Source organism: Vicia villosa, linkage group LG3 (assembly GCF_029867415.1).
Source record: "Vicia villosa cultivar HV-30 ecotype Madison, WI linkage group LG3, Vvil1.0, whole genome shotgun sequence".
In the NCBI taxonomy this organism is placed as follows: Eukaryota; Viridiplantae; Streptophyta; class Magnoliopsida; order Fabales; family Fabaceae; genus Vicia; species Vicia villosa.
This window is the reverse complement of record NC_081182.1, coordinates 87,648,593-87,674,795: the sequence shown is the minus strand read 5'-3', so window position 1 is coordinate 87,674,795 and position 26,203 is coordinate 87,648,593. Positions and strand designations below refer to the sequence as shown.

The following is a 26,203-nucleotide window of genomic DNA, read 5'->3' as shown; positions in this document are numbered from 1 at the left end:
TTTTCAGAAGTGCTTTTCAAATAAGCTATTTTTCATAAAACGGTCTCAAAAGCTTCCACAATGCATTTGAATTATCAAGGACTTCAATATATGATCCGGTTTAGTTCGGTTAGCTTTTAGATATAAAACTGAACCAACCCATACCAAACCAATGCATTTTAATTTGGTTTGATTTCTTACAAGATTTTTATTGAGTCATACATATTTAGCCAAATAACAACAACACTCATCATATTTAGCCAAAAACTTCTAATTCAATATGAGAAGATGAAAAAGAAAGAACATAAGAGGGGAGATATTATAGTTGAAGAGACACGACATACATGGCAAAGAAGATGAAAAATATGTGTGATACTACTAAGAGAGATTTGAGAAGGTTGAAACTGAAACTCTAAGTGCGAGTAAGAGAAAATCGTTTGTAATTATAAAGTTAAGATGTAATAAGTTTGAATTTTGGGTTGGATGTGAGATAAGTGAAATTTTTGTTGTAATTTAATGCGTCTTAGTTTGATTTAGTTCGACTTGTAAAATACAAACCGCAAACCAAACAGAACCACACAATTTTGTTAAAAAAATAATCCAACCGTATTCGAACCAAATGCCATTTTTTTGTAATTTCTATTTAATTTGATTTACAATTTTTTTATTGAATTGGTTCCGTTTTAAACACCCTTAAATATGTCGCTCTTATCCAAAATTCTCCAAATGTTGACATTTCTATTATCTTATATAGAACAATATTACATAATAACTAAAAACTTATTAGGGTGGTTGACACTGAACTTGGTAGGGAACACCACAATTCGATCCCCGCAACTATAATTGAAAAAGAGTTGGATCCACTTGATGCTAAAACTGATCTTCGAATAGGACTATATCGGTGGTGATAAATAAAAAAAAACTTATTGCAAAATTACAAAACTTTTATAAAAAAATCTGAAAGCCAATAAATATCTCATGAACGAAACTTTATTACACTAATTTTAATATAAAAAGGGCATATTATTCAATGTATAATTTCATTTTTTAACAAAATAATTTTAGTTTCACATCATGTGGACCAAATAGATCCCAAAAAATATTAAATTGTATCCACCCTCAATATGGACCAAATTCTTTGACACGTAATATGGATCAAGTCAAGACAGAAATTCAATACTCCAATATAAAAAACATAAACATAGTACTACTTTGAGATTCAGCAACCATGGTTTCTCCTAACACTTTGTCTCTTTCTCTCATCTTATTCCTATCTTTCTCTTCCTTCTTCTCTCCCTCACAATCTCACAACAAGGTTTCTCTTGAATTATACTATGAAAGTTTGTGCCCTTACTGCGCCAATTTCATCGTTAATTATCTTCCTCAAATCTTCGAACAGGAGGACCTTTTATCCATTGTTGACCTTAAGCTTGTTCCTTGGGGTAATGCTAAACTCAGAGATAACTCTACTATTGTTTGCCAGGTAATTTTTAATCTTGTTTGATTATACTCTAGATTATAGTTATGCATGAAATTTGTTAATTGATTGATTAGTTTGAGTTTGGTGATTGATGATCGATGAAAATTGCAGCATGGTGAAGATGAGTGCTTGCTAGACACTGTTGAAGGATGTGCTATTGATACCTGGCCTCAACCGGTAATAATTTGTTTGTCCCTTTGGAAATATTTGAGAAAACTATAATATAAATTAAGTGAATGTTTAGTTTCAGTTTGGAGCATCATAATTGATTTTGAACGTGTTCGAATTGATTTTAATATGTTTGATTGTTTTCGACTAGAATTGATTATGCTTTCGAGGAAGCTAGGATTGATAGTTTTTGAGTCTAAACATTATTTTTACAGTGAAATTTTATGTTCAATTCACTTTTGCAAAATTTATCTTCAGATGAATCACTTTAACTTTCACTCACTTTTAGCCCGAATTGATTTCATCTAATCAATTTTCTCAAAAGCAATTTTCTTTATAGCTTACTGGAAATTAACATGCATGTTGCTTTCTGAAATGAAGGGAACTTTTTATAATTAGGATGAGGATTAATATGACAAATAGTATTACTTTTGTTTAATGTTATAGATATCTTTATCTGATCTTACTTTTGGTTCATTATATCAGTGCTTTGCATGTATTTCATTGTTATGAGTATATTACTTATAAGGTTCTTGCCTTTTTACAGAACAAGCATTTTCCTTTCATATATTGTGTTGAGAATCTGGCGCATCAGGGTAGGCGCACAGAGTGGGAATCTTGTTATGAGAAACTGGGTCTGGATTCATCAGCTGTCAATGATTGTTATCGCAGTGAGCATGGAAAAGAGGTTAGTTTTTTTCTCTGATTTAGCCTATGTTTGGTATTTTCAGTTTTTCACGGTGTGACCGCACGTTGTATAAAAGCTACCCTTTGTAGCTTCTGAAAAGTCACCTTGGAGAAGGTTTAAACGTGCGGTAGCGGTGATATACATCATTTCCAAACTCGCACTTAGCTTTTGTCCTTGAAAGACCACGTTCTCGCCAAAATGTTATCCACACACAGTAACAAAGTTAAGTCTATATGTCACTATTGAAATTTTTTCAGGAACAATTACCATCTCAAGCAAAATTGTGACAGTTAATCTTTTGCTAGTGACAATGCTTTTATCTAGCATTATGATGCTTTGTCTACTGCAAATCATGCCTAGTTAATGAAGTAGCATTTAATCCAATTCTAAAGCCTGCATAACTGAACTTCCTCTGGTTTTGATTTTCCTCGTAATTCCAAATCCGTGTGATAACCCGACTCTTTTTTCATGATAATCTTGAAAAGTCCTTTTCAGTATTTACGAAAAATGATAACAAAGTCTATCTTGATGGTAAATAGAGATGATCAGAGTCATATGACAGATAAGCTTTTGAGTCTATATACAATTGTTTGGCCGATTTTCTCTCTCACACGTAACGAATATCATCTATGCAGTTGCATCTAAAGCATGCAGATGAAACAAATGCTCTACAGCCTCCTCACACTTACGTTCCATGGGTAGTTGTCGATGGAGAACCTCTCTATGATGTAAGTCTCGCAATTCAGTTTCCAGCTTAACTTATACCTGGTTTTAAATTTTCAAAATGTTATACCTCTAATCAGGGCCAGGCCGGTCCAACACAGAAATTTTATATCTCTAATCAGGGCCGGCCCAACACATACGGAGGTCCAAGGCAAATGATAAAGTGTGAACGTTTTAAGTCCCGGAACTCATGAATTTGCAAATTTCTTTTGCTCTTGCTGCAGGATTATAGGGACTTCATAAGTTATATCTGTAAGGCTTATAAAGGCACTGATGCACCGAAAAGCTGCGCCCAAACATCATACATCAGTAATGTTGGAGAAGGGGAAGCAAAAGCAAAGCATTCATTTTGTGTTATGGAAAAAGTAATGCCAACATGGAATAAAATAAGGTCAACCGTTGCCTCATGGATGAATCTTGCAGGTGCAATTTAAACATGTCAATGCTGTGTGACTTAGAATAAGAACATTCTGTAATAAGAACTTGTTACCAGTTAGTAGTTCTTTCTTAGCTTTATGTATACATTTGGTTACATCTTTTACAAAAATTGATATTTAGATTAAACTTGATTTTGTCTTTAGAATTGTTAATATCTTTAAAGGTTGAACTTTCAGCTATTAGATTACTTGTCAAAAAATATTCTAATAAAATTAGTAGTGTTGTAGAACTACAATGAGTTGAAATTAAATCATAAATCTTCCAAGTTCCCAACCATCAAATCAAAGCTTGCTATATGGTTAGATTCAACAATTTGCTATTAATTGTGCAATGTTATTTGGTTCACATACCTAATTCATCTACATCTATGGGAGATATAGTATAACCCCTTCACATCACATCTTGCCAAAAAAAAAAAAAAACCCACACCAAGTGTGCCGGTCTTGTGAGATATGTGTCCGTAAAATAAATTGGTTCAATTTCAATTATAATTTTTTTTAATATTTTAGATATAATAATTAATAGTATGATTGAAATATATCAAATTGCCAGACTCTAATTCATATTGTCTATAATTAAAAATTAAAAATATTGTATAAAAAAAATTATCAGTAACTATAGACTATAGTTAGTTTTGGCAACAAATTTTTTAGCCTAATCAAATTTTACTTCACCATCACTGTACATTGTTATCAAGTGAATTCAAAGACATGAGGACGAGGAAGAATGAATTGTGAAAAATGGTTTTTAAATTTTTTCAATGAAAAATAATCGATTTTACTTGATCAATTTTAAGAAGAGAGATGAAACAGAGATTTAAACGTAAAAAAATAAATAAAAAAGGAAAGTAAAAGCGAACCGGTAGGAAAGTGCACACTAGAATTTATACTAATTTGACCTTAAACCATACAGTCTACTTTAGTTTCTAAGGATTGCCCATTGAGAGTTCATTTATCAACTTAAGCTTTTATTTCGGGTTTAATACAAAACCTTCTTACACCAAACTTACGAAATCTTCTTATTTGCAAGCAACATCAATGTTACGAGAGAATGATACTCTTGAGTTACAATTATAACACAATCTAATTGAAACAATAATTTCATAACTCTTACTTTAGTATTTCGCTCGTTCAACACAAAAATAGTTTTAATCACATGAAACTATTTCTAAGAGAGTGGATAAGAAAAAAAGAGTAAAAATATCAAGTTTCTTGTGTCGTAGAAGAAAAAAAAAAGAGAGTCGTGAAAGTAATGGGCTTCACCAATAAAAACCGTCACAAAAAATAGCCCAAATCTTGAGTAAAGGAGTAGAACCACTGGTGGACCGAATAAAAGTAAATGAGTCCCTGATTACGGAAGTTATCCAAGGAAATATGTGTCGACACAATTGAAATTCCCGTATATACATCAAAGATCTCGGATGAATCTAGGAAGGAACAACTTTTAAATGTTTTAGGACTGCTACCTAAAATTCAGAAAAAGACAGTCAGAATCCTATTCTTGTGAACAAACACTCATAGAACGGAACCGTGCAGTCGTCAAAAAAGTTGCATATCCTCTCGTCCAACACCGGAAAGACTGACCTCCCAGAAGGATTATCGACAGTGCCAACACACACACACACACAAAGAAAGCGGGCCACAAAGTGGCAAATACAGAATCACCCCTCTCTTGGTAGCTAACCACTCTAGAGGCAGCGGAGAGTTCATAATATGTCGAGCATAAATCATGTTTTCACCTTGGGGCAGAGAAGTGTATCGACCCTTGGTTGGGCATGGTCCCTATATATTTCAAATAAAACTTCAAGCATGATCTTAGAGGACAAGGTGTCCTAGAGGAACGAACTCGGGACCAAAAGCAATATCGCTTAAGTAGGTAAAAACAATGGTAAGTAATAAAATTGAAATATACATTGCAAGACAGGAACAATAAAGCCACATGTTGGGTACCAGCATAATGGTCAATTAAAAAAACTATCTAGATAATCCACCAAGGAAACCACTTTATCGTATTCAATTGCATGGTTAAGACGAAATTAGTCTCGAGAGATCGACCCAATGGGATAAAAAGGATCCACCTGCTTAAGGCACTCTTGAAAGAATCCCGAGTAATAGAGTAACTCTCTTCTAATAATTTTGCATATCCCAATCACTTCTTGAGCAAATGGCTTCACCTTCTCAATCAAAGTGTTGAAATATCCGATAGGTTCCACAATAACCTATATACACGCAAATGGGGAATTTTATGCCTGAATATGTTCTAAACAACTATTTTCCCTTACAATGTGGATTTATGTGCTTACATGTATGCAATTGATGATCCTGCTGAGAACCTTCCTAAAGTTTTGATGATGATAACACCAATGATTACTAAACTCAGTGGTAATGATTTTCCAGCTCTTTGATGATGGTGACCGAACTTGAAGACATCTCAAGCCTCATCAAGTAAGAGACTATGTGATCGATGTATCTGACAAATAATCTTGAAAGCCTCGAAGTTGTGAAATAGAGGAAGTGTGAAAGCCCGTTTGATCGTGTCTGTCAGAGTGACCAAAGCCTTGTGAAAGTAGGATAATAACTCCTAAGATACTAAGATAACTCTCACACAAGGACTTAAAAGACTTTTTAAACATCTTTCTTAACTAACAAAACACCTAAAAAATGTTTGCAAACCTTATCCAGTTGATAAGGAAACTATCAGTTTCATTTAAAGCTTTTTTGAACTATCTAATCAATTGGGTCCTATAGCCAATCTATTGAAAGAATAAAAATCGATTATATAATATATTATGACAATGTCCTAATGATTGCTAATGGATCTTTATCAAAGCTTTCCAAAGTGGGCTCAAATTATTGATTATGTAGGTCATATAATCGATTCTTTAGCTCAACCTAGGTAAAAGCTTTCTTTTTGGTTGGGGATAAGCCATTGTAAAATCTCTAGATCTATTTGTATCGAAGGTTCATGGGCATAACCTGTAAAAGATAAAGTTTATAGTCAAAATCTCAAGAAGATCTCTTGGGGACAAGAGTAGGCCAATGTTGGGTCGAACATGGATAAATCACTGGTGCCATCTTTGTAAAACCTTATCTCTTAATTTTTTTCTATTTAAGTTACCATTTTTATTTTCCGCTATTCGTTTTACTCAGATTTTAAAAAAAATACTAACACAATTCATTTTTTAAGTAACAAAACTTTAAATTTAATCACGAATTTTGAATACCAGAACATCCCCTGTTGTGTTTGAAATCACTTGCCTAACAAACGGTAAGGACATTGAATTTCCCTTTGAGCATCTCCTTCTTCTTCTAAAGACGGTTGGGAAGGAAGACTCCCCTTGCCTGACAACTACAAAGGTGTAACACCCGAGGCCGAAGAAGGCGAGGGGTGGTTACACCGCATGGAACACTCGAGGCCGAATATGGCAAGGAGTGGTCGCCACATCGGAATGAGAGAGATCCTGATGCTGTGCAGGTATGGGACTGCATGGTTGAAGGAAAGCTTATAAGAATTGATGGGTACTACCTATACCAACAAGATGCATCTTCTTTTCGGTAGCCCATTCCATAAGAACTCCACAGTTAAGCGTGCTTGACTTGGAGCAATTTAAGGATGGGTGACCTTCTGGGAAGTTTCCCGGAAAGCGTGCGAGTGAGGTCAAAGCATGCTGAAAGGACCCGTGTTGGTTTGTGGGGTTAGTCGATCATCCCGAAAGCAATCTAGGGCGTTACAAAAGGCCAAGACGATAGATGCCAGAAAAGTGTGATATGCCAAATCCGATAACTCCCCCATGCAAGTTTATTTAGACTTTTTTGAGAAATAAGAATAATCTTCGTCGGAGATAGAAATTGAAACTCCCTAAACGTCCTTGGGCTAAGCAAGCCAGCAGCATGTGAGGCAACCTAATTGGAGGCGATACATGCTCCAAAACGAACCTTAGTTGGGGACGCTTAATAAACGACCTTTCTAACCAATATCCTTGAAGTTCACAGTTGGGAACCATAATTTCCCTACCCTTAGGCTGCAACGAGTTTAGAGCACAACCCATCACGGCCCAAGCGACTTCCACTTGTGTTGGGGAACGACCAACCGGTCTGATACAATTTTTAGAAGTAGAAGCTCCCTCAGTAGACAGAGTATTTGAAATGCCCTCAGGGGATAGGTATATGAAAAATCCTTTTTCATCTGTCCATTGTTTTCTCACTCTTCATCATATCTACATAACTAATAAAGGAGACTTCAAAAAAGGAATTATTCAAGCAAAGTGAAGAGGAGTACGATTTCTATATCATTTACCAGATATAGGTTTCCTCTCAGTTCTAACATCCCCAACCATCAGGTCTTAATGAACCTTTTTCATATGTTTCATTGATGCTGCAAGAGGATGAGTGATATCGTCGACATAATCAAGCTCCTTGTAAAAGGCCACCAACTGCTTCTTCAAGTATAGCTCTTTTTGGCATAGGTCATCCTCTATGTAAACATAAGACTTATTCCCTGTCAAGAAATGATTCTGACTCAAAAACTTGCAAAATAAATTTGTACACATATATAAGGGCCCAAGTTCTATTTTACATATCTTTAGATGAGCTTCTTTATTAAAGAGAGTAACCAGAAATTAGCGATCCTTGAAATGCTTCACGCTATCATAATATGTCTCAAAGAATCTAGAGGTTTACCTTAAAGAAATCAGACCTAACATGATTAGTCTTGATGTTTCGAGTCTTGGATGTAGATCTATGTGCTTACAAATACATTTGTCTGCAACGGAGAGATAACCACGATGGTTTTGATGTTGATGAATTAAATTATTGATTGTGTCATAAAGACCCTTTCATCGACGCCCCAATCTACCCCCGCAACACTATGATGTGATGTCTTCATCAGCTATCAAGATCAAAATGTTTTGTTTGTGAGATCAAAATGTCAAAACCGATCTCAAGACAAAACCTAATGTCAAGCAGCGTTTAGTGAAATCTTTGATGATCTCTAGTCAAGCAAGCTTTGATGATGGTAGAGCACGTATGACAAATCATCCTCCTACAAAGTAGAGAAAAGGACTTAGAAGGCAACAGTTCATGGTCGCCAGACTCGCCACATGGCCAAGACAAAAGGCCCAATGGTAAAGCAAAAGTAATAAAACGCACAGAACATGTAGATCTCTATTTTCCATGAAACAAGTAATTCTGCCTGTTGGAATTTTGCTGATCATCTAGATGTAATCTAATGGTTGACTGCAATTCACGCCTCATTCCACGATTTCTTTTAAGAATCGTTCCTAGTATGTAAAAAGATAGGCGCATCATTTCTCAGGTATTCAAATATCATTTTCATTCTCTTATAAATTTATTTATGAACCAAAAGGACTGTTGAGCAAAAATATCATAAAAACTAAAAATAAAATATATTAACTTGTTCTAACGGTATCTCGTGTGGTTCACACCTCATAAACACGACAAAACAAGAAAAAATCTAGTCCAGGTGTTTAATGCTGGGTCCTACCTCGCATGCAAATCATACTTTCATTTCTTTATTGTTCTTAAATCCAACTCAACTACTTACTTTACTTCCTTTGAGATTCAGCAACCATGCTTTCTTCCAACACCTTTTCTCTTTCTCTCATCTTATTCCTTTCCTTCTTTTCTCCTTCACAATCTCACAACAACAAGGTTTCTCTTGAATTATACTACGAAAGTTTGTGCCCTTTCAGCGCCGATTTCATCGTCAATTATCTTCCCCAAATCTTCCATCACGATCTTCTCTCCATCGTTGATCTTAAACTCGTTCCTTGGGGTAATGCTAGACTTAAAGGTGACAAAACCTTTGATTGCCAGGTAATTTTCCATCTACTATCTTCTCCAATTTTCTATATATATTTGATTTAATTATCGGTTAATTGTTTGATTTTGACTTGTTGATTGATGGAAAATTGCAGCATGGTCCAAATGAGTGTTTGCTGAATACGGTTGAAGCGTGTGCTATTGATATCTGGCCTCAATTGGTAACAAACAATTGCTTTTTGCCTCTTTTGTTATTGCAGAAAACTATGGAATAAATTAAGTGCAAATTAACATGCATGTTTCTTTTTGTATTGTTTTCTCAATTATTTGTGTTGAAGGTGCATGTTTGGTTTGGCTTTTGAAAATGCCAAAAGCAATTCTAGAGGTGTAGAATCAATTCTGGATAATTTTAAGATGTTTGGTTTGACAAAAGTAGAATTGATTTTGTCTCCAGAATTGATTCTACTTGAAGCTAGAATTTGTAGCTTCTGCCTCCAGAATTGATTCTGGATGATTTTTACACTGTAATTTATTATTCAACTCACTTTTATAAAAATATATCCAAACATAAATCAATTCTGCTAAACTCAATTCTGCTAAACTCAATTCTACTAAACTCAATTCTACTAGAATCAATTCTGTTCACCGCCAATCCAAACACACCCGTATTTGAGTTATATTTGGTTCTGCGGTGAAAAAATTGATTTTAAATGAATTGATTTTGATAAATTGATTCTGGTTAGAAGTGAGTTGAATGTAAGGTGGTTTATGTTTTGATAACTTTATGCAAAATTGAGATGATCAATAAATCTCAATGTAAAAATCGCGTTTAAATTCAAAACCTATAAATTTTAGCTTTAAGTAGAATCAATTTTAGATACAAAATTAATAACATGTTTGGTTTGGTTTTTGGAAGAGGCAAAAACAATTCTAAAAGTGTAGAATTGATTCTAAAGTGGTTTTGAGGTGTTTGGTTCTAAAGTGGAATTGATTCTATCTTTAGAATTGATTAAAGCTGGAATTTGTAGCTTTTGAATTTAAACTTGATTTTTACAGTGAAATTTGTTGTTCATCTCACTTTTACATAAATCAATTTTGCTAAACTTAATTTCGTTAAAATAAATTCTACCAAACTCAATTATGTCAAAATCAATTATGTCTACCGCCAAACTAAACACATACTAATTTTATTTTAAAAGAACCAAACACCTTAAAATCAATTCTACACCTATAATTGCTTTTGCCTCTTCCAAAAACTAAACCAAACATATTTGTTTGGAGTTCCACATTACTTAGGCTATTGAATATATAAATATGCTCTTTGAGATAGCTTTTGGGATGAAATCCAAACATATTTAACTATAAACTTATGACTTGTTTGGGTTAACTTATTTGAATTTATCTATTGTGACAAGGACTTGTGAGACTATTATTTGGAGAACATATGAGAACATATTATAGCTCATAAAAAACTGATTGACTTTATTTATTTTATCTTTTGTTATAGAAAAAGCGGCCACATAAGCACTTATATGATAAGCTATTTTAAGAGCGTAATTAGGTTTTTTTAGTAGGTTATTGTGTATTCACGGCCAGATAAATATTGGAAATGATTTTAGAATATGTTCTTTGTCACTTTATGTATGTTTTCTCTTGCATGCAAACTAATGTATAGTTAATTGTTTAAGAGTACTTTTAAATACCTTTTCTGGTTATTTTAATGTTGCAGAGATTTCTTAATCTGATCTTTCTTTTGGTTCATTATAATGTCTTTCTTTGTTATTAGTGTTTTATTTATATGATTCTGGCCTTTTTGCAGAACAAGCATTTCTCTTTCATCTATTGTATTGAGGATCTTGCGCTTAAGGGTAAGCGCAAAGAATGGGAATCTTGTTATGAGAAACTGGGTCTGGATTCATCAACTGTCAATGATTGTTATCGTAGTGAACGCGGAAACGAGGTTAGTATAATTGAAACTGGGTCTGGAACCAAGAAGAATAATGTATAATAAGAGAATTTTCTCTGGTTTTAATTTCCGAAAGAATTCTAAAGCAGTGTAGCATTGGTGATAAGTGTTTGCAACTAGTACAAAAAGATAATATAGATCTGCCAATTTATTGCTTCTTAACATGAATCTATATCACTATGATAATCTCGAAAATGTCAATTTTGAGTCTATAAACCATTGTTTGGCCGAACTTTTTAATCTCACAAATAGCTATTACGATTTTCATGCAGTTGGACCTAAAGTTAGCAAATGAAACAAATGCTCTACAGCCTCCTCACGAGTACGTTCCATGGGTGGTTGTGGATGGAAAACCACTCTACGAGGTTAGTCTGAGTCTAACATACGCCTTATTTCTGTGCTTGATATTTTCACAACGCAATGTCGTGGAAAACACATGAATTCACAGCTTTCATTTGTTGCAGGATTTTGAAAACTTCATAAGTTATATCTGCAAAGCTTATCAAGGCACTGATGCACCCAAAATTTGCACCAAAGCATCATATCTTAGTACTGTTTGGGTGGAAGCAAAGGGTAAACATTCATTTTGCGATATGGAAAGAGTGATGTCAACGTGGAATAAAATAAAGTCGACCATTGCCTCATGGACGAATCAGATGAACTTTCTAGTGGCAATGTAAATGCGTCAATGCTATGTGTGACTTAGAATCTGTTTGTTTCTATTGTCTTGTAATAATTCCTGAAAAACTGCAACTTGTAATGAGTTAGTAGTACTTTCTCAGTTAAACACTGCTGTGTATAATTTATGTTTGTAAGTGTAATTCTATAATTTGGATATGAAAGAAACAAAAGAAAGGGTGGCTAAAGTAAAAAACATTGAGTTGTTTCATAAAGAAGGAATACAAATTTAGATACTTACTAAGAATTTCAGCTGCTGTTGCTTGACAAGAAAGAAACCATTTCTTTGAGGAATTAAGTGAACAAATGCTTCATTAAGCTTACACCATCCAAATAATATGGGGCTAATGAATTAGTAGAAAACATAATTAATAATATTATGTCAATTTTAGGAATATTAAAGTCTAGTTTAATGTATAAATATGAAACTTTTTATTGAAGAAATAAATATGAACTTGGAAGTGATTAAATTGATAGTTTTTGAAAATGTAAAATAAAGATTTTAAATAATGGAAGTGTTAAATGTGATTGGATAAGTTATGATGGTTTTCAACTGTATTTACACATCTAACAATTCGAAAATTTCCAAAAACTTAAACATTCAAAAATGAAAACTTAAACAGTGAAACTATAACACAAGTTGAAAATTTCCTGAAAAATTTCCAAAAATTTAAATAACATGAGACTCCAATACAAATTCAACTTTCACCTTCATATTTTGTATGAGTTTTAGTTTAATTCCTACATTATAATTTTTAATCCAACTTTGATATTATGTTAAATGAGTGTTTGAACACATTTATACATCTCAGAGTCAAAAAACTTAAACAATATAAAACTTCAATAAAATTTCATAAATCACCCCATGTCTTTAAAAGAAATAAGAAAGAAAAGTCATCTAAAATAATTCATTTAAGGTAAAAGAGTGACTATACTATTTAAATATAGTATAACTTATTTTTTATATATATCATTCCTATGCAATCTTTTACACACACGGTAAATAATTTCGATTGTGGTATTGCAATATATTCGTTTATTAAAGGAGGATAAAGTACTTATAGTATAAATTGATATTCCGGGCATGAATAACATCGAAACGTCAATTTGTCCGAGTGGTTAAGGAGACAGACTCGAAATCTGTTGGGCTATGCCTGCGCAGGTTCGAATCCTGCAGTTGACGATTTAACAATTTTTGTTTTATTTTTTTCTCTTTTAACTTTTATTTTCTCGTGATGTTGATATCCGAACCCTCTTATTATCTTAAAGATTGGCCCAATATCTAACGGGCTCCAATATCATATTCAGTTAGTTTATAACTAATATTTTTCAAAAACTTTCAATTTATTCGGATTATAAAATTAGTTGAGAAAAGACAAATCATTTTATATTTTACTTATAACTAAACATATAGGCCTCACCGTCTCACTTTCAAACATTTCTAAATTTTCTTCAATATCGATATTGTCTTGACTGAATCCTAAATATTATTTCTCATCCCTTACATCGAGTCATTTTAAATAAACAAGATTTGCTTAATTTAAAATTAATTTGTAAAAGTTTTGAAAAATGGTATGCAGCAAAAAAAAGTTTAAATAAATTTTAAGTAATGTTAAGTTATAAATAATGTTAAGTTTGAGATTTACAACCAAAAACAAGTATTGTTTGTTAGAATTTAAAATTTGAATTTTGATAATCATGAATGTATAATATTCACAAAACTTGAGTTTTAATGAATATACAATTTTATTTTAAAGAAAAATAGTAATGCATGTATTTCATAACAATTTAATTGAACTTAAAAAATTATTTTGATAAAGAAATTAATTTGATTGCTATTGTGTATTTTAAAGAATCGATCACTATTTTAAAATTCCTATGAAAGGATTGGGTGGAAATCGAAATCAAAGAAGAGAAAGAGAGCAATTGAAATTAATTTGTGCATATTTTTCACATTAATTTATATTGTTAATGATCGTTATTTATACTTAAATTCTTTGTTGATGAAGAGAAAGAAAATATGTTTTTGAGATTCTTAGAAATCAAAAAGTCAAAAAATAATCTGATCTAAGCGATTTACGGGTATCAAATTCAATCAGTTCGGTTTATTGACCCATTCTTTAATGTTAGAATATTTTATATTAATTTAAAAATTATATAAATTAATATAAAAAATATTATAAAATATTTATAATATTTTAAAAGATATTGTAAGATATATATTTATATTATTCTAAAAGATATATTAATAATAGTCTAAGAGATATTATAAAATATTATAAGATATTTATAATATTTGAGAGATATTATAAAATTATACTAACATCTTTTATTCTAACAATTAAGGAGATATGTTTTGGGATTTGTTATGGATTTGTTGGACTTTAGCTATTATAAATATGTATCTCTTCTGTTATTTAAGTGTGACAATCTTAGAGCTTGCAGCAACAAGGAAGAGCAAGGGTTTAAAGGCATAGCATAAGATTTTGGCTATTCTCAAGGGAAACCTTAGAAAGACAAGGATTTTTGGGAAGGGAAACCTTAGAAGGACAAGGATTTTTGGGAAACCTTTGGAGTTATCTAAGGGAATTGGGGAATTGGGAAACACTTGTTTACACTTTGAGTTTGGGTTATTCATATATTGAAGGTTGGAGAGGATGGGAAACACTTGGGTAAAAAATAGGGTTAATTTTTGGACGCCTTCACGGTTGTTCTTGGGAACATGAAGACAATAGCTATTTTAGCCAAAGGCTATTTTGTAGCAACTTTATGGGTTTAGTGAATTGGAGAGTTGTTCTCTCCCCCAGAGTAGATTGTTTGATCGTACTGGACAAACAAACCTTCAACTTTTTTCCCGCCTTATTCTGTTATATTATCTGTGTACGAATTATTATTGCTGTAGACCATTTATTTTTGTTGCTACTATTCTATACCTCACAAATTGATATTGATTTTGTCGTAATTTACAACAAGATTCACAATAAGAGGCACAGTGAGCATGGAACAAAGAGGTATTGTTTGCAAGTGAGCACCATGGTTAGATGGGAGATCGAGAAATTTCCCGATAACACTGACTTCGAGTTGTGGAAAATTAAGATGCATCCAATTTTAATTCAAGAGAAGTGTATCAATGCTTTGAAGAGTGAAGCATTGATGCCTGCAGAGCTTACACAGGTACAAAAGACCGATATGTTGGATAAGACCAGGAGTGCCATTATCTTGTGACTTAGGGATAAAGTTCTAAGAGAAGTCGCCAGGGAGCAAACTGCTATTGCTATGTGGCAAAAACTTGAATCATTGTAGATGACAAACTCTTTGGCTCACAGGTTGTATCTGAAACAACAACTCTATTTATCTCGAATGGTGGAGAACAAATCCATAGTTGAGCAGCTTACAGAATTTCACAAGATTATCGATGATCTTGAGAATATTGAAGTGAAGATTAATGATGAGGACAAGGCTTTGCTCCTGTTGAGTTCATTATCCAGATCCTTTAAGAACTTTAAGGATGCCTTTATTATGGTAACGAAGGTACTATTACTTTGGATGAAGTCCAGATGACGGTGAAATTCAAAGAATTTTCAAAGTCGAAAGATTTGAAGATTGAAGATAGTGGTGAAGGCTTAAATGTGTCAAGAGGAGGAGGTGAGCATAAAGGGATGTCCAAATCAAAGAGGTCTGACAAGTCAAGGGTAAAATGTTTTAATTGTTAGAAAATCGGTCACTTTAAAAGGGATTGTCCTGTGAGAAATGTCAATGAAGATTCTGTTCTAGCCTTGGGTGAGGAAAGTTATGAGGATGCTGATGCACTAGTAGGGTCGAGTTTGGAAACTGGAGATAGTAAGGAAGATACTATTACTTTGGATGAAGTCCAGATGACGGTGAAATTCAAAGAATTTTCAAAGTCGAAAGATTTGAAGATTGAAGATAGTGGTGAAGGCTTAAATGTGTCAAGAGGAGGAGGTGAGCGTAAAGGGATGTCCAAATCAAAGAGGTCTGACAAGTCAAGGGTAAAATGTTTTAATTGTTAGAAAATCAGTCACTTTAAAAGGGATTGTCCTGTGAGAAATGTCAATGAAGATTCTGTTCAAGCTGCAGTTGCCTTGGGTGAGGAAAGTTATGAGGATGCTGATGCACTGGTAGGGTCGAGTTTGGAAACTGAAGATAGTTGGGTCATTGACTCAGATTTCTCTTATCACATATGTCCAGAATAAAATACTTTGAAACTTTAAAGATGGTGGAAGGTGGAGTAATCCGCCTTGGTGATAATAAAGCATGCAAGGTTCGTGCTATTGGTACAGTCACATTTAAAATGTTTGATGATTGTGAAATTCTTATTCATAATGTGAGGTATATTCCATAACTCAAGCGAAATTTGTTATCTATAAGTATGTTTGATGATCTAGGCTATTGTAATAGAGTTGAACATGGAGTGTTGAAGATTTCGCGTGATGAATTGATTATTTCTAAAGGTCTAAAATATGTGGTTTATATATTTTAGAAGGTTCAAATATTGTTATTCATTCATTGCTGACTAGTGGATGCTTTTATGACAATGAAGAACTATGGGATTTGAGTTTAAGGCGTTATGAATGCCTTGAGAAAGTTTCAAAGGAGTATAATGAATTTTGCAGAAATCAAGGGATAGAAATGCAAGTTACCGCTAAGTTGTTATTGAGTTTTTGGGGAAGAGATGAGGTTAAAATAACTTCTTGGTTGGTAGAAAAATTCTTCAGAGGGAGAATAGTAAAAATCAATGGAGAAACCTGATAGAAACTATAACAGAGAAAACTCAGTTTGAGGTGGAGTTTCCTACTATAGATACTAGTAGTAGTCAGGGAACGGTTACAGAGATCTCTGATTATCATTTGATTCATGATAAGGTAAAGAGGGTTATTGTAGCATCTCAAAGGGACGATTATGATAATCTTGGATATTATGTTCTTAATGTGGCTGAAGGACTGCAAAATAAAAGAAGAAAAACCTTCAGGGAGGCATTTGAAAACAGGTGGAGTCAAGGGTGGTTGAAAAGTCATACTTGTAGGCTTATTAAATTATATATGAAGAAAACTATAATTGAAAACAAGTGGATGCAAGTGGCAAGATCAAGATTTAAGGGTTATTTGAATTTGATCAAGGTTATTGATTAGAGTTTCAACATGGTAGAGAGCAACAATGTTGTTGATGGTTAAATTGGTATCAACATGGTTTAAAGTCAAGGTGGAGATTCTTGAAGTATGCCTTAAAACCTTTGTTGATGAAGAGAAAGAAAACATGTTTTTGAGATATCCAAAAATCAAAAATTCAAAAAATAGTATGGTCCTAGCGATTTACGGGGATCGAGTTCGGTTCGGTTCATTGATCCATTCATTAATGTTAGAATATTTTATATTAATTAGGAAATCATATAAATTAATATAAAAAGATATTATAAGACATCTATAATATTTTAAAAGATATTATAAGATATATATTTATAATATTCTAAAAGATATTATAAGATATAAGTTTATAATAGTCTAACAGATATTATAAGATATTTATAATATTTGCGAGATATTATAAAAATATAATAATATCTTTTATTCTAACAATTAAGGAGATATGTTTTGGGATTTGTTATGGATTTGTTTGATTTTGACTATTATAAATATGTGTCTTTTATGTTATTTTAGTGTGACAATCTTAGAACTTACAACATCAAGGGAGCGCAAGGGTTTAAATGTATAACATAGGATTTTGGCTATTCTCAAGGGAAACCTTTGAAAGGCAATGATTGGTTATAACTGTTATTCTTTACTTTTTCTTTCAATAAAGGTTACAAGTGTTACAAGAATAATAAATAACCCTCTCACCCAAAATTAGAATTTGTAGCATGCAATGATGAGAGACTGGTATGCTATTTATAATAAACCTAACATACTAAGCTAATGGGTTTTTTCACAAATATCCATTACAAGCTAACTTAGGGTACATGCTAACTTAGGGTACATGATAACTTAAACAATTGGACATTATAAACAGGCCCAATTTGAAACACTAATAACCTTAGCATTTTGACATCCACATACTAGAACATGAAGGATAGAAAAACACTTAGAAAGGGGGGGGGGGGTTTGAATTAGTGTAGTCTAAAAACTTGAACGATAAAAACAAATTGCACAGTTATTTTTATCCTGGTTCGTTGTTAACTAAACTACTCCAGTCCACCCCCTTGGAGTGATTTACCTCACCTGAGGATTTAATCCACTAATCTCAACAAATTACAATGGTTTTCCACTTAGTCCGCGACTAAGTCTTCTAGAGTATCCTGATTACAACCTGATCACTCCAGGAACAATTGCTTAGACACAAGCTAAGACTTTCTAGAGTATCCTGACCACCACGTGATCACTCTAGTTACAACTGCTTAGACACAAGCTAAGACTTCCTAGAGTATCCTGATCACACTTGATCACTCTAGTTACTTACAAATTAATGTAATCAAATTCTAAGAGTATTACAATGCTTCTGAAAAGCTATAATCACAACAGTGATATTTCTCTTAAAGTTTAAGCTTAATCTCACTAATATATTACAACGGCAATGTAGTGAGCTTTGATGAAGATGAAGTCTGAGAGCTTTGATTTGAACAGCGTTTCAGCAAGTTAATTATCAGCAGATTCGGTTGCCTTGCTTCTCATCAGAACTTCATATTTATAGGCACTTGAGAAGATGACCGTTGGGAGCATTTAATGCTTTGCGTATTCCGTACAGCATTGCATTTAATGTTTCACTCTTTTGTCAACTACCTCGAGCCTTGTTTACGCTGTGTCTACTAACGTTGCCTTTAATAGCTTCTAACGTTCCTTTTGTCAGTCAGCGTAGCCTGCCATCTTGTACTTGCTTCTGATCTGATGTTTGTGTATACAACGTTTGAATATCATCAGAGTCAAACAGCTTGGTGCAGAGCATCTTCTTGTCTTCTGACCTTGAAGTGCTTCTGAGCGTGATACCATGAGAACTTCAGTGCTTCTGCTTCTGATCTCAAGTTCTTCTGATGCTTCCATAGACCCATGTTCTGATTCTGCTTGACCATCTTCTGATGTCTTGCCAGACCATGTTCTGATGTTGCATGCTGAACCTTCTGAGTCAAAGCTTCTGAGCGCTGATTTGTGCATACTCTTTATATATTTCCTGAAAGGGAAATTGCAGTGTATTAGAGTACCACATTATCTCATCCAAAATTCATATCCTTGTTATCATCAAAACTAAGAATATTGAGCAGAACAAATCTTGTTCTAACAATCTCCCCCTTTTTGATGATGACAAAAACATATATAAATGATATGAATTTGCAATCAGAAAGAGCAGACGGCTAAAGACAATTACACAGCTAAAGCATAAGCATGTGAATATGTCTCCCCCTGAGATTTATAATCTCCCCCTGAGATAGATAATCTCCCCCTGAAATAAATACTAGAAGAATAATAAAAGACTTCCCTGAGTATTTCAGTAGAGACGTTCACATATGCTTGATCTTCAGAACATTCATGACTTCTGATTCTTGCTTCCATAGGACAGCTTCAGAACTTGAATTTCTTTGATCTTCAGAACATTCACAGCTTCTGATTCTTGCTTCCATCGGACAGCTTCAGAACTTGAATTTCTTTTATCTTCAGAACATTCACAGCTTCTGATTCTTGCTTCCATCTGACAACTTCAGAGCTTGAATTTCTTTGATCTTCAGAACATTCACAGCTTCTGATTCTTGCTTCCATCAGGACAGCTTCAGAGCTTGAATTTCTTCTTACATCACTTCATGCTAGATTGTATCAGAACATTGTTGAATGTACCAGAGCATCATCAGAGCATCTCTACATCCTGAAATGTTACAGAACAACGCTAAACGACAAAAGTCAGCATGAATGAGTTAGAACATATAATATGTATCAGAGCCACATAATATGTATCAGAACAAATGGACATAATGTTTCAGAGCATATTCTATCATCAGAATATCTGAACATTCTTCCTTCTTGCTTCTTGCTTCTAATTCTGAAGCTTCATAGCACTCAGCTTGCTTCAAGAATCCAAGAGCTTGATTCTTTAGAATTGCTTCTCCTCATCTCGTTGCTTCTTATGTTGAGCTTTAAAGAGAATCTTCAATTCCTGCAACAACAAAACTTAAAGCATAGAACTTTGCAAGTTCTGTTAGAAATGTGGGGCCTTTTTACCCGGTAACTGATAATATTAATCAGATCATTTATCACATTTTCTCCCCCTTTTTGTCATAACATCAAAAACATAAGACAGAAGAAAAAGATGGAAGAAAAAGATAACTTTCATTTAGGCTCAAGAAGACGGAAGTACAGAAGTACAAGAGGATAAGCAAGAGAAGATGCACAAAACAGATGCAGCAAAGCAAAAAACGAAAACAGAACAACTAAGACTCAATCTAAGATGACCCTAGCTTCGACAAGATCTTGGCCAGCATATCTTGAACCCCATTGTTGTGCTCATTCTGCCTCTCCATGAAAGCTCTAAACTCAGCATTGATTGAGCTTTGCTCATCCTGGTTCTTCTGAATAACTTCCAGAGTCCTTGCAAAATGGGAAGGTTCATCAGAAGAAGCTTCACAGCTTCTATCCACAGGGATGGCATTCTGATCCATAGCTTCCATAGTCAGATCATTTGCAGGATTTTCCTCAACAGGAATGGTTTCATCAACATGATCTTCAGCGTCTGCTTCTTGCATAGAAGCATCTCCATAATCTGCAGCAGGAACCTCAGAATCTCCATTCTCAAGTGCCTGAAGAATGGCAGCTAGATTCCTAGGGGCAGAAGGACCTTCAACTTCTGGTGGGTCAACAACTTCTGGAATGACCAAGCTTGGGTCTTTCTTAGAAGGATTTTCCCTCAGAAAGTCAAAGAGAGTCTTGAAGTCTCCGAGCAGAACAGGATATTGAGGTCTCCAGACCACAATTTCCCTGCAAGGATTAGCTTCCAATGCAGCAGCAAGTCTTGCTTCTTCCAATTCGTCCACAAACTGCTTCTCCTCAACAGCAACACAATTTCTGAGAGGATGGTAGTATATACCATTATCACCCTCCAGAAGGTAACCAGGGTAACCAGGGGCAGCAGCCACTAGTCTCTTCTGTACTCCCATTGCTCCTACTTAAAAATCCTGGCGAAAGCTTCTCCAGAGATTTCTTGTAGAAACATCATCCAGACCATTTAGGAAGGCATCCTTCAGAAGGTCTAAACTGCTAATCACCTCATGTCTGAACAGTTCCAGGTAGGCATAGGGTTCAGGTTCAGGTGGATTGAAGGTGAATTTGTAGTCAGGGTAGAGAAGGCAGTAGGGTTTGGATTTTCTGATAGGTAAGGGATGGGATAAAGAAGGTGGAGGTGCGGTGGATGAGTAAGAAGGAACATCTGAGGGAATGATTGATGTGGATGGAGTATCAGAAAATATAGGTTGTGAAGAGGATGGAGTATTTATGAAAGGGATTGGTGAGAAAGATTTATCAGAAGGAGTTGGGGGAAGAATACTTAGAGGTGTGGGGTTTAGAATGGGAGTGGAAAGAGATGATGGAGAAGGATTTGGTATAGTGAAGTTGATTTTTGGTTCAGAAGGAGGTGATTGGGTAGAAGGTTTAGGAACAGAAGGAGGTGGAGTAAAAACATGCCTGGTGATGGATTCAGAAGAAGCATATGTAGATCTGGTGGTGCGAAAAGAGTCTCTGATCCTTTTATCCCTGTATTCAGGAGAGTACACCTTGTCAGGATCATAGGTGACCCTCAGCTTCTTGGCTTTCTTAGCCTCATCTTCTCGGGCCTTTCTTTTTAGCCTTGCCTGTTGTTCCTTCTGATCCTTCTTCAGAAGATCAGCTTTGGACAGAAGTACTCTGCCACGGATCCAAGCAGGATCAATATCTGATTGCTTCCTAACACAATCTTCCAGGTAAAGCTTGACAACCTGATGAAGTTCTTTATGAAACAAAGAGACAAAACCTTCAACAGCAACTCTTCTTGACAGAATGTCAGGAAAGCTTGTGCACACAGAAGATACATTCTGGATGAGCTCTAGTCTGAACAAATCCACACCATTGAAGATGGGACCTTGAACTACTCCAAGAAAATGGGACGCATCAAGTGTTCTGATGGAGTCCAGCAATTTGCTTTCAATCAGAATGTCTGAAATCATTCGTCCGAAAGGAATAATCTTTCTAGGAATATGAGGGTACTTCGCCCTTTCATCTTCTCTTGATTCAACTATAGAAGTCTTCAGATTCTCAAATAGAATGTGAGAGATGTTGAGTTCTATCTTTCTGCCAATGCAGAAGAGAGTGTACTTGTGATCCGGACTGATGTAGGCGGAGGGAGAGAACATCTTCTTTCTGTGGTGAAGAGAACCCAGAATGATCTCAGCCCATACTTGATAAAACGGCCTCAAAGTACCCGTTTTATGAGAATCAGCTCCGAAGGCAAGAGAGATTTGATTTTCAACTTGATGCCAGTTAACCGTTCCAGTTCGAAAGCCGGACCAACCTTCTTCATCATTCAGATTGTACAGCTTCCTGATGAGTTTTTCAGTAATAACCACTTCATGCCCTAGTATGAAGGAAATTATAGCAGTTGGGGTAATCGTTGCATGTACCCAGAAGTCCTTCACAAGTTCAGGATAAATTGGTCCAACCAGTCTATCAAGATATTTCGACCATCCTTGCTCCAATATTCTGAAGTCACACAGAAAACCATTTGCTCTGAGATTGTCGAAGTCCACAACACATTCACAAAGAACTTCCAGTTCGTCCGCGGGAATCATGCAAGTTTTCAAAGGAGCATACCCATATTTGCGTAGAAGAATCTGTGTAGAAGTGAGACTTTCTGCTGGGTTTGATGAACTTGAAGATGAGTTCATGATGATTATGCTTTGAGATCAAATCAGAAACTAGGGTTTGAAAACAAATGCAACGAAAGAGATACACAAAAGAGAGAGAGAGAGAGAGAGAGAGAGAGAGAGAGAAAAGGAAGAAATGAAGATGAAGCGGGTTATTTAAACGATTTAAAAAAAAATTAAAATAAAGAGAAAAGAAAAAACTATTTTGAAAGAAATTGATTTCAAAAAAAAAACATCATTATGCATTTAATGAGAAATGACATTAGGAGAGAGAACATGGTAAATGAAATGATTTAACACAATTACCTAGGTCGGCGTCTTTTCAACTGCACGCTTTGTACTGACCGTACGGACACGCGTTCATTTTCAGATACTCATAGATGACAGCTGTGTTGTTTTGAAAAGACTGTACATCTTCTGATTCTGATCACTACTTCTGATAGTCATTCTTTAGAAAGGATCTTGTTCTGATAGGATCATCTTTCTTCCCAAGGATCACATCTTTTGAATGAGCTGATGCAAGTCTGGGTGATCTTCTGACTGTTGGCTCTTCAGAAATCCTGAGATTCTCTAAAGATGCAGCAACTTGATCTTCTGATCCATTGCTTCTGAGACTACCAGCTTCTGCAGCTTTGCTTCTTGGTTCTACAGCTTCTGATATATCAATATCTATATCTGCAAAATTCTCAAACTGCTTTGGTTTTTCAAGACCAAGCTTATCATCAAACCTGATATTGATTGATTCTTCTACAATCAATGTTTCAGTATTGTATACTCTGTAGCCTTTAGAGCGTTCAGAATATCCAAGAAGGAAACACTTTTGTGCTTTAGAATCAAACTTACCAAGATGATCTTTAGTATTCAGAATAAAACATACACATCCAAAAGGATGGAAATATGAAATGTTGGGCTTTCTGTTCTTCCACAATTCATAAGGAGTCTTATTTAGAATAGGTCTGATAGAGATTCTATTCTGAATGTAACATGCAGTGTTTATTGCTTCTGCCCAGAAATGCTTAGCCATATTGGTTTCATTGATCATGGTTCTGGCCATTTCTTGTAGAGTCCTATTCTTTCGCTCTACAACTCCATTTTGCTGTGGAGTTCTAGGACAAGAGAAATCATGGGAAATACCATTTTCTTTGAAGAACTCCTCAAAGAATCTGTTCTCAAATTCGCCACCATGATCACTTCTGACCTTTATGATCTTGCACTCCTTCTCAGATTGGATCTGAGTGCAGAATTCAAAGAACACTGAATGAGACTCATCCTTGTGTTTTAAGAACTTTACCCATGTCCAGCGGCTATAATCATCAATGATGACTAATCCATATTTCTTCCCTCTGACATATGCTGTTTTGACTGGGCCAAACAGATCAATGTGCAAGAGTTCTAACGGCCTTGAGGTAGACACAACATTCTTAGACTTGAATGCAGGTTTGGAGAACTTGCCCTTCTGACATGCTTCACAAAGAGCATCTGATTTGTATTTCAGATTTGGGAGTCCTCTGACCAGATTTAGTTTGTTAATCTGAGAAATCTTTCTCAAACTAGCATGTCCTAATCTTCTGTGCCAGACCCATTGCTCCTCAGAAACAGACATAAGGCATGTCACCTTCTGCTTCTCAAGATCTGAAAGATCAATCTTATAAATGTTGTTCTTTCTCTTGCCTGTAAATAGGATTGAGCCATCCTTCTGACTTACAGCCTTGCAAGACTTTTGATTTAAGATTATATCATAACCATTGTCACTTAATTGACTTATGGACAATAAGTTATGCGTTAATCCTTCTACAAGAAGTACATTAGTTATGGAAGGAGAGTTACCAAGACTTATGATTCCAGAGCCAATAATTTTGCCCTTCTGATCTCCTCCAAACTTGACTTCTCCACCTGGTTTAAGCACCAGGTCTTGGAATGTAGACCTTCTTCCCGTCATGTGTCGCGAGCACCCAGAGTCCAGGTACCATGACATTTTGCTTTTTGTCCTCTTTGCAGCCAAGGATATCTGCAACAGAAATTATCTTCTCCTTAGGTACCCACAATTTCTTGGGTCCTTTCTTGTTAGTTCTCCTCAAGTTCTGATTGAACTTGGGTTTAGCATAATATTTAACAGGAGGAACAACATGATATTCTTTAGGTTTGTCAGCATGATATTTCTTAGGATGTGTCACATGCTTCTTGGTGTGAACAGTGTTAAAACTCTGTGCATGTGAAGTGAGCCTAATATCATGTGCATGGCCATATTTGAAATGATCATACAATGGCTTGTATGTGATCTTCAGATCATCAATAGGTTCAAATTTATGTAAGGTATCACCCTCATAGCCAAAACCAAACCTTCTGTTTCCAGAAACACCATATATCATAGAAGCAAGATGACTTCTGCTAATACTTCTAGATAAGAACTTTCTGAAGCTCGAGTCATATTCTTTCAGAATATGATTGAGACTCGGAATGGATTTTTCTGTTTCAGAAGGAGATCCACTATCTTTGGATAGATTTAAAACTTTTTCCTTTAGTTCAGAATTTTCCACTTCCAGCTTCTTAGTTTCAAATTCAAACTGCTTCTTCAGCTTTTTGTATTTGATACTAAGATGAGCCTTGAGTTCCAGAAGTTCTGTTAAACTGGAAACTAACTCTTCTCTAGATAGTTCATAAAATACCTCTTCAGAATCTGATTCTGATGTAGATTCTGATCCATCATCTTCTGTAGCCATCAGCGCGAAGTTGGCTTGCTCTCCTTCAGAGTCTGATTCTGATTCTGATTCAGAATCATCCCATGTTGCCATAAGACTTTTCTTCTTATGAAACTTCTTCTTGGGATTCTCCTTCTGAAGTTTTGGACATTCATTCTTGAAGTGTCCAGGCTCATTGCACTCATAGCAGACAACCTTCTTCTTGTCAGATCCTCTGTCACCAGAAGATTCTCCTCGTTCAAATCTCTTTGAACTTCTGAAGCCTCTGAACTTCCTTTGCTTGCTCTTCCAGAGTTGGTTTACCCTTCTGGAGATCATGGACAGTTCATCTTCTTCTTCTGATTCTGATTCTTCAGAATCTTCTTCTTTAGCCTTAAAAGCGTTAGTGCATTTTTTAACATTAGATTTTAATGCAATAGACTTACCTTTCTTTTGAGGCTCGTTTGCGTCCAGCTCTATTTCATGGCTTCTCAAGGCACTGATAAGCTCTTCCAAAGAAACTTCATTCAGATTCTTTGCAATCTTGAATGCTGTTACCATTGGACCCCATCTTCTGGGTAAGCTTCTGATAATCTTCTTTACATGATCAGCCATGGTGTAGCCTTTATCCAGAACTCTTAATCCAACAGTTAGCGTTTGAAATCTTGAGAACATCTTCTCAATGTTTTCATCATCCTCCATCTTGAAGGCTTCATATCTCTGGATTAGAGCAAGAGCTT

General features: G+C 34.9%; 2 protein-coding genes and 1 non-coding gene across 3 annotated transcripts; all 3 read left to right on the top strand.

The window, feature by feature from the left end:
• The first annotated feature begins 1,178 nt into the window (after positions 1-1,178).
• On the top strand, positions 1,179-3,621 carry LOC131656278 (gamma-interferon-responsive lysosomal thiol protein-like). Its single transcript, XM_058926022.1, has 5 exons — positions 1,179-1,462; positions 1,571-1,636; positions 2,175-2,315; positions 2,951-3,043; positions 3,263-3,621. Exons 1-5 carry the CDS (start codon positions 1,208-1,210, stop codon positions 3,470-3,472), a joined length of 765 nt encoding a protein of 254 aa, XP_058782005.1. The 5' UTR covers positions 1,179-1,207; the 3' UTR covers positions 3,473-3,621.
• A 5,407-nt stretch (positions 3,622-9,028) lies between these two features.
• Positions 9,029-12,147, top strand: LOC131656276 (gamma-interferon-responsive lysosomal thiol protein-like). Its single transcript, XM_058926021.1, has 5 exons — positions 9,029-9,310; positions 9,412-9,477; positions 11,076-11,216; positions 11,495-11,587; positions 11,687-12,147. Exons 1-5 carry the CDS (start codon positions 9,065-9,067, stop codon positions 11,900-11,902), a joined length of 762 nt encoding a protein of 253 aa, XP_058782004.1. The 5' UTR covers positions 9,029-9,064; the 3' UTR covers positions 11,903-12,147.
• An 854-nt stretch (positions 12,148-13,001) lies between these two features.
• Positions 13,002-13,083, top strand: TRNAS-CGA (transfer RNA serine (anticodon CGA)). The gene has a single exon. It is a non-coding gene; the product is annotated as a tRNA-Ser (tRNA).
• Positions 13,084-26,203: the final 13,120 nt, after the last annotated feature.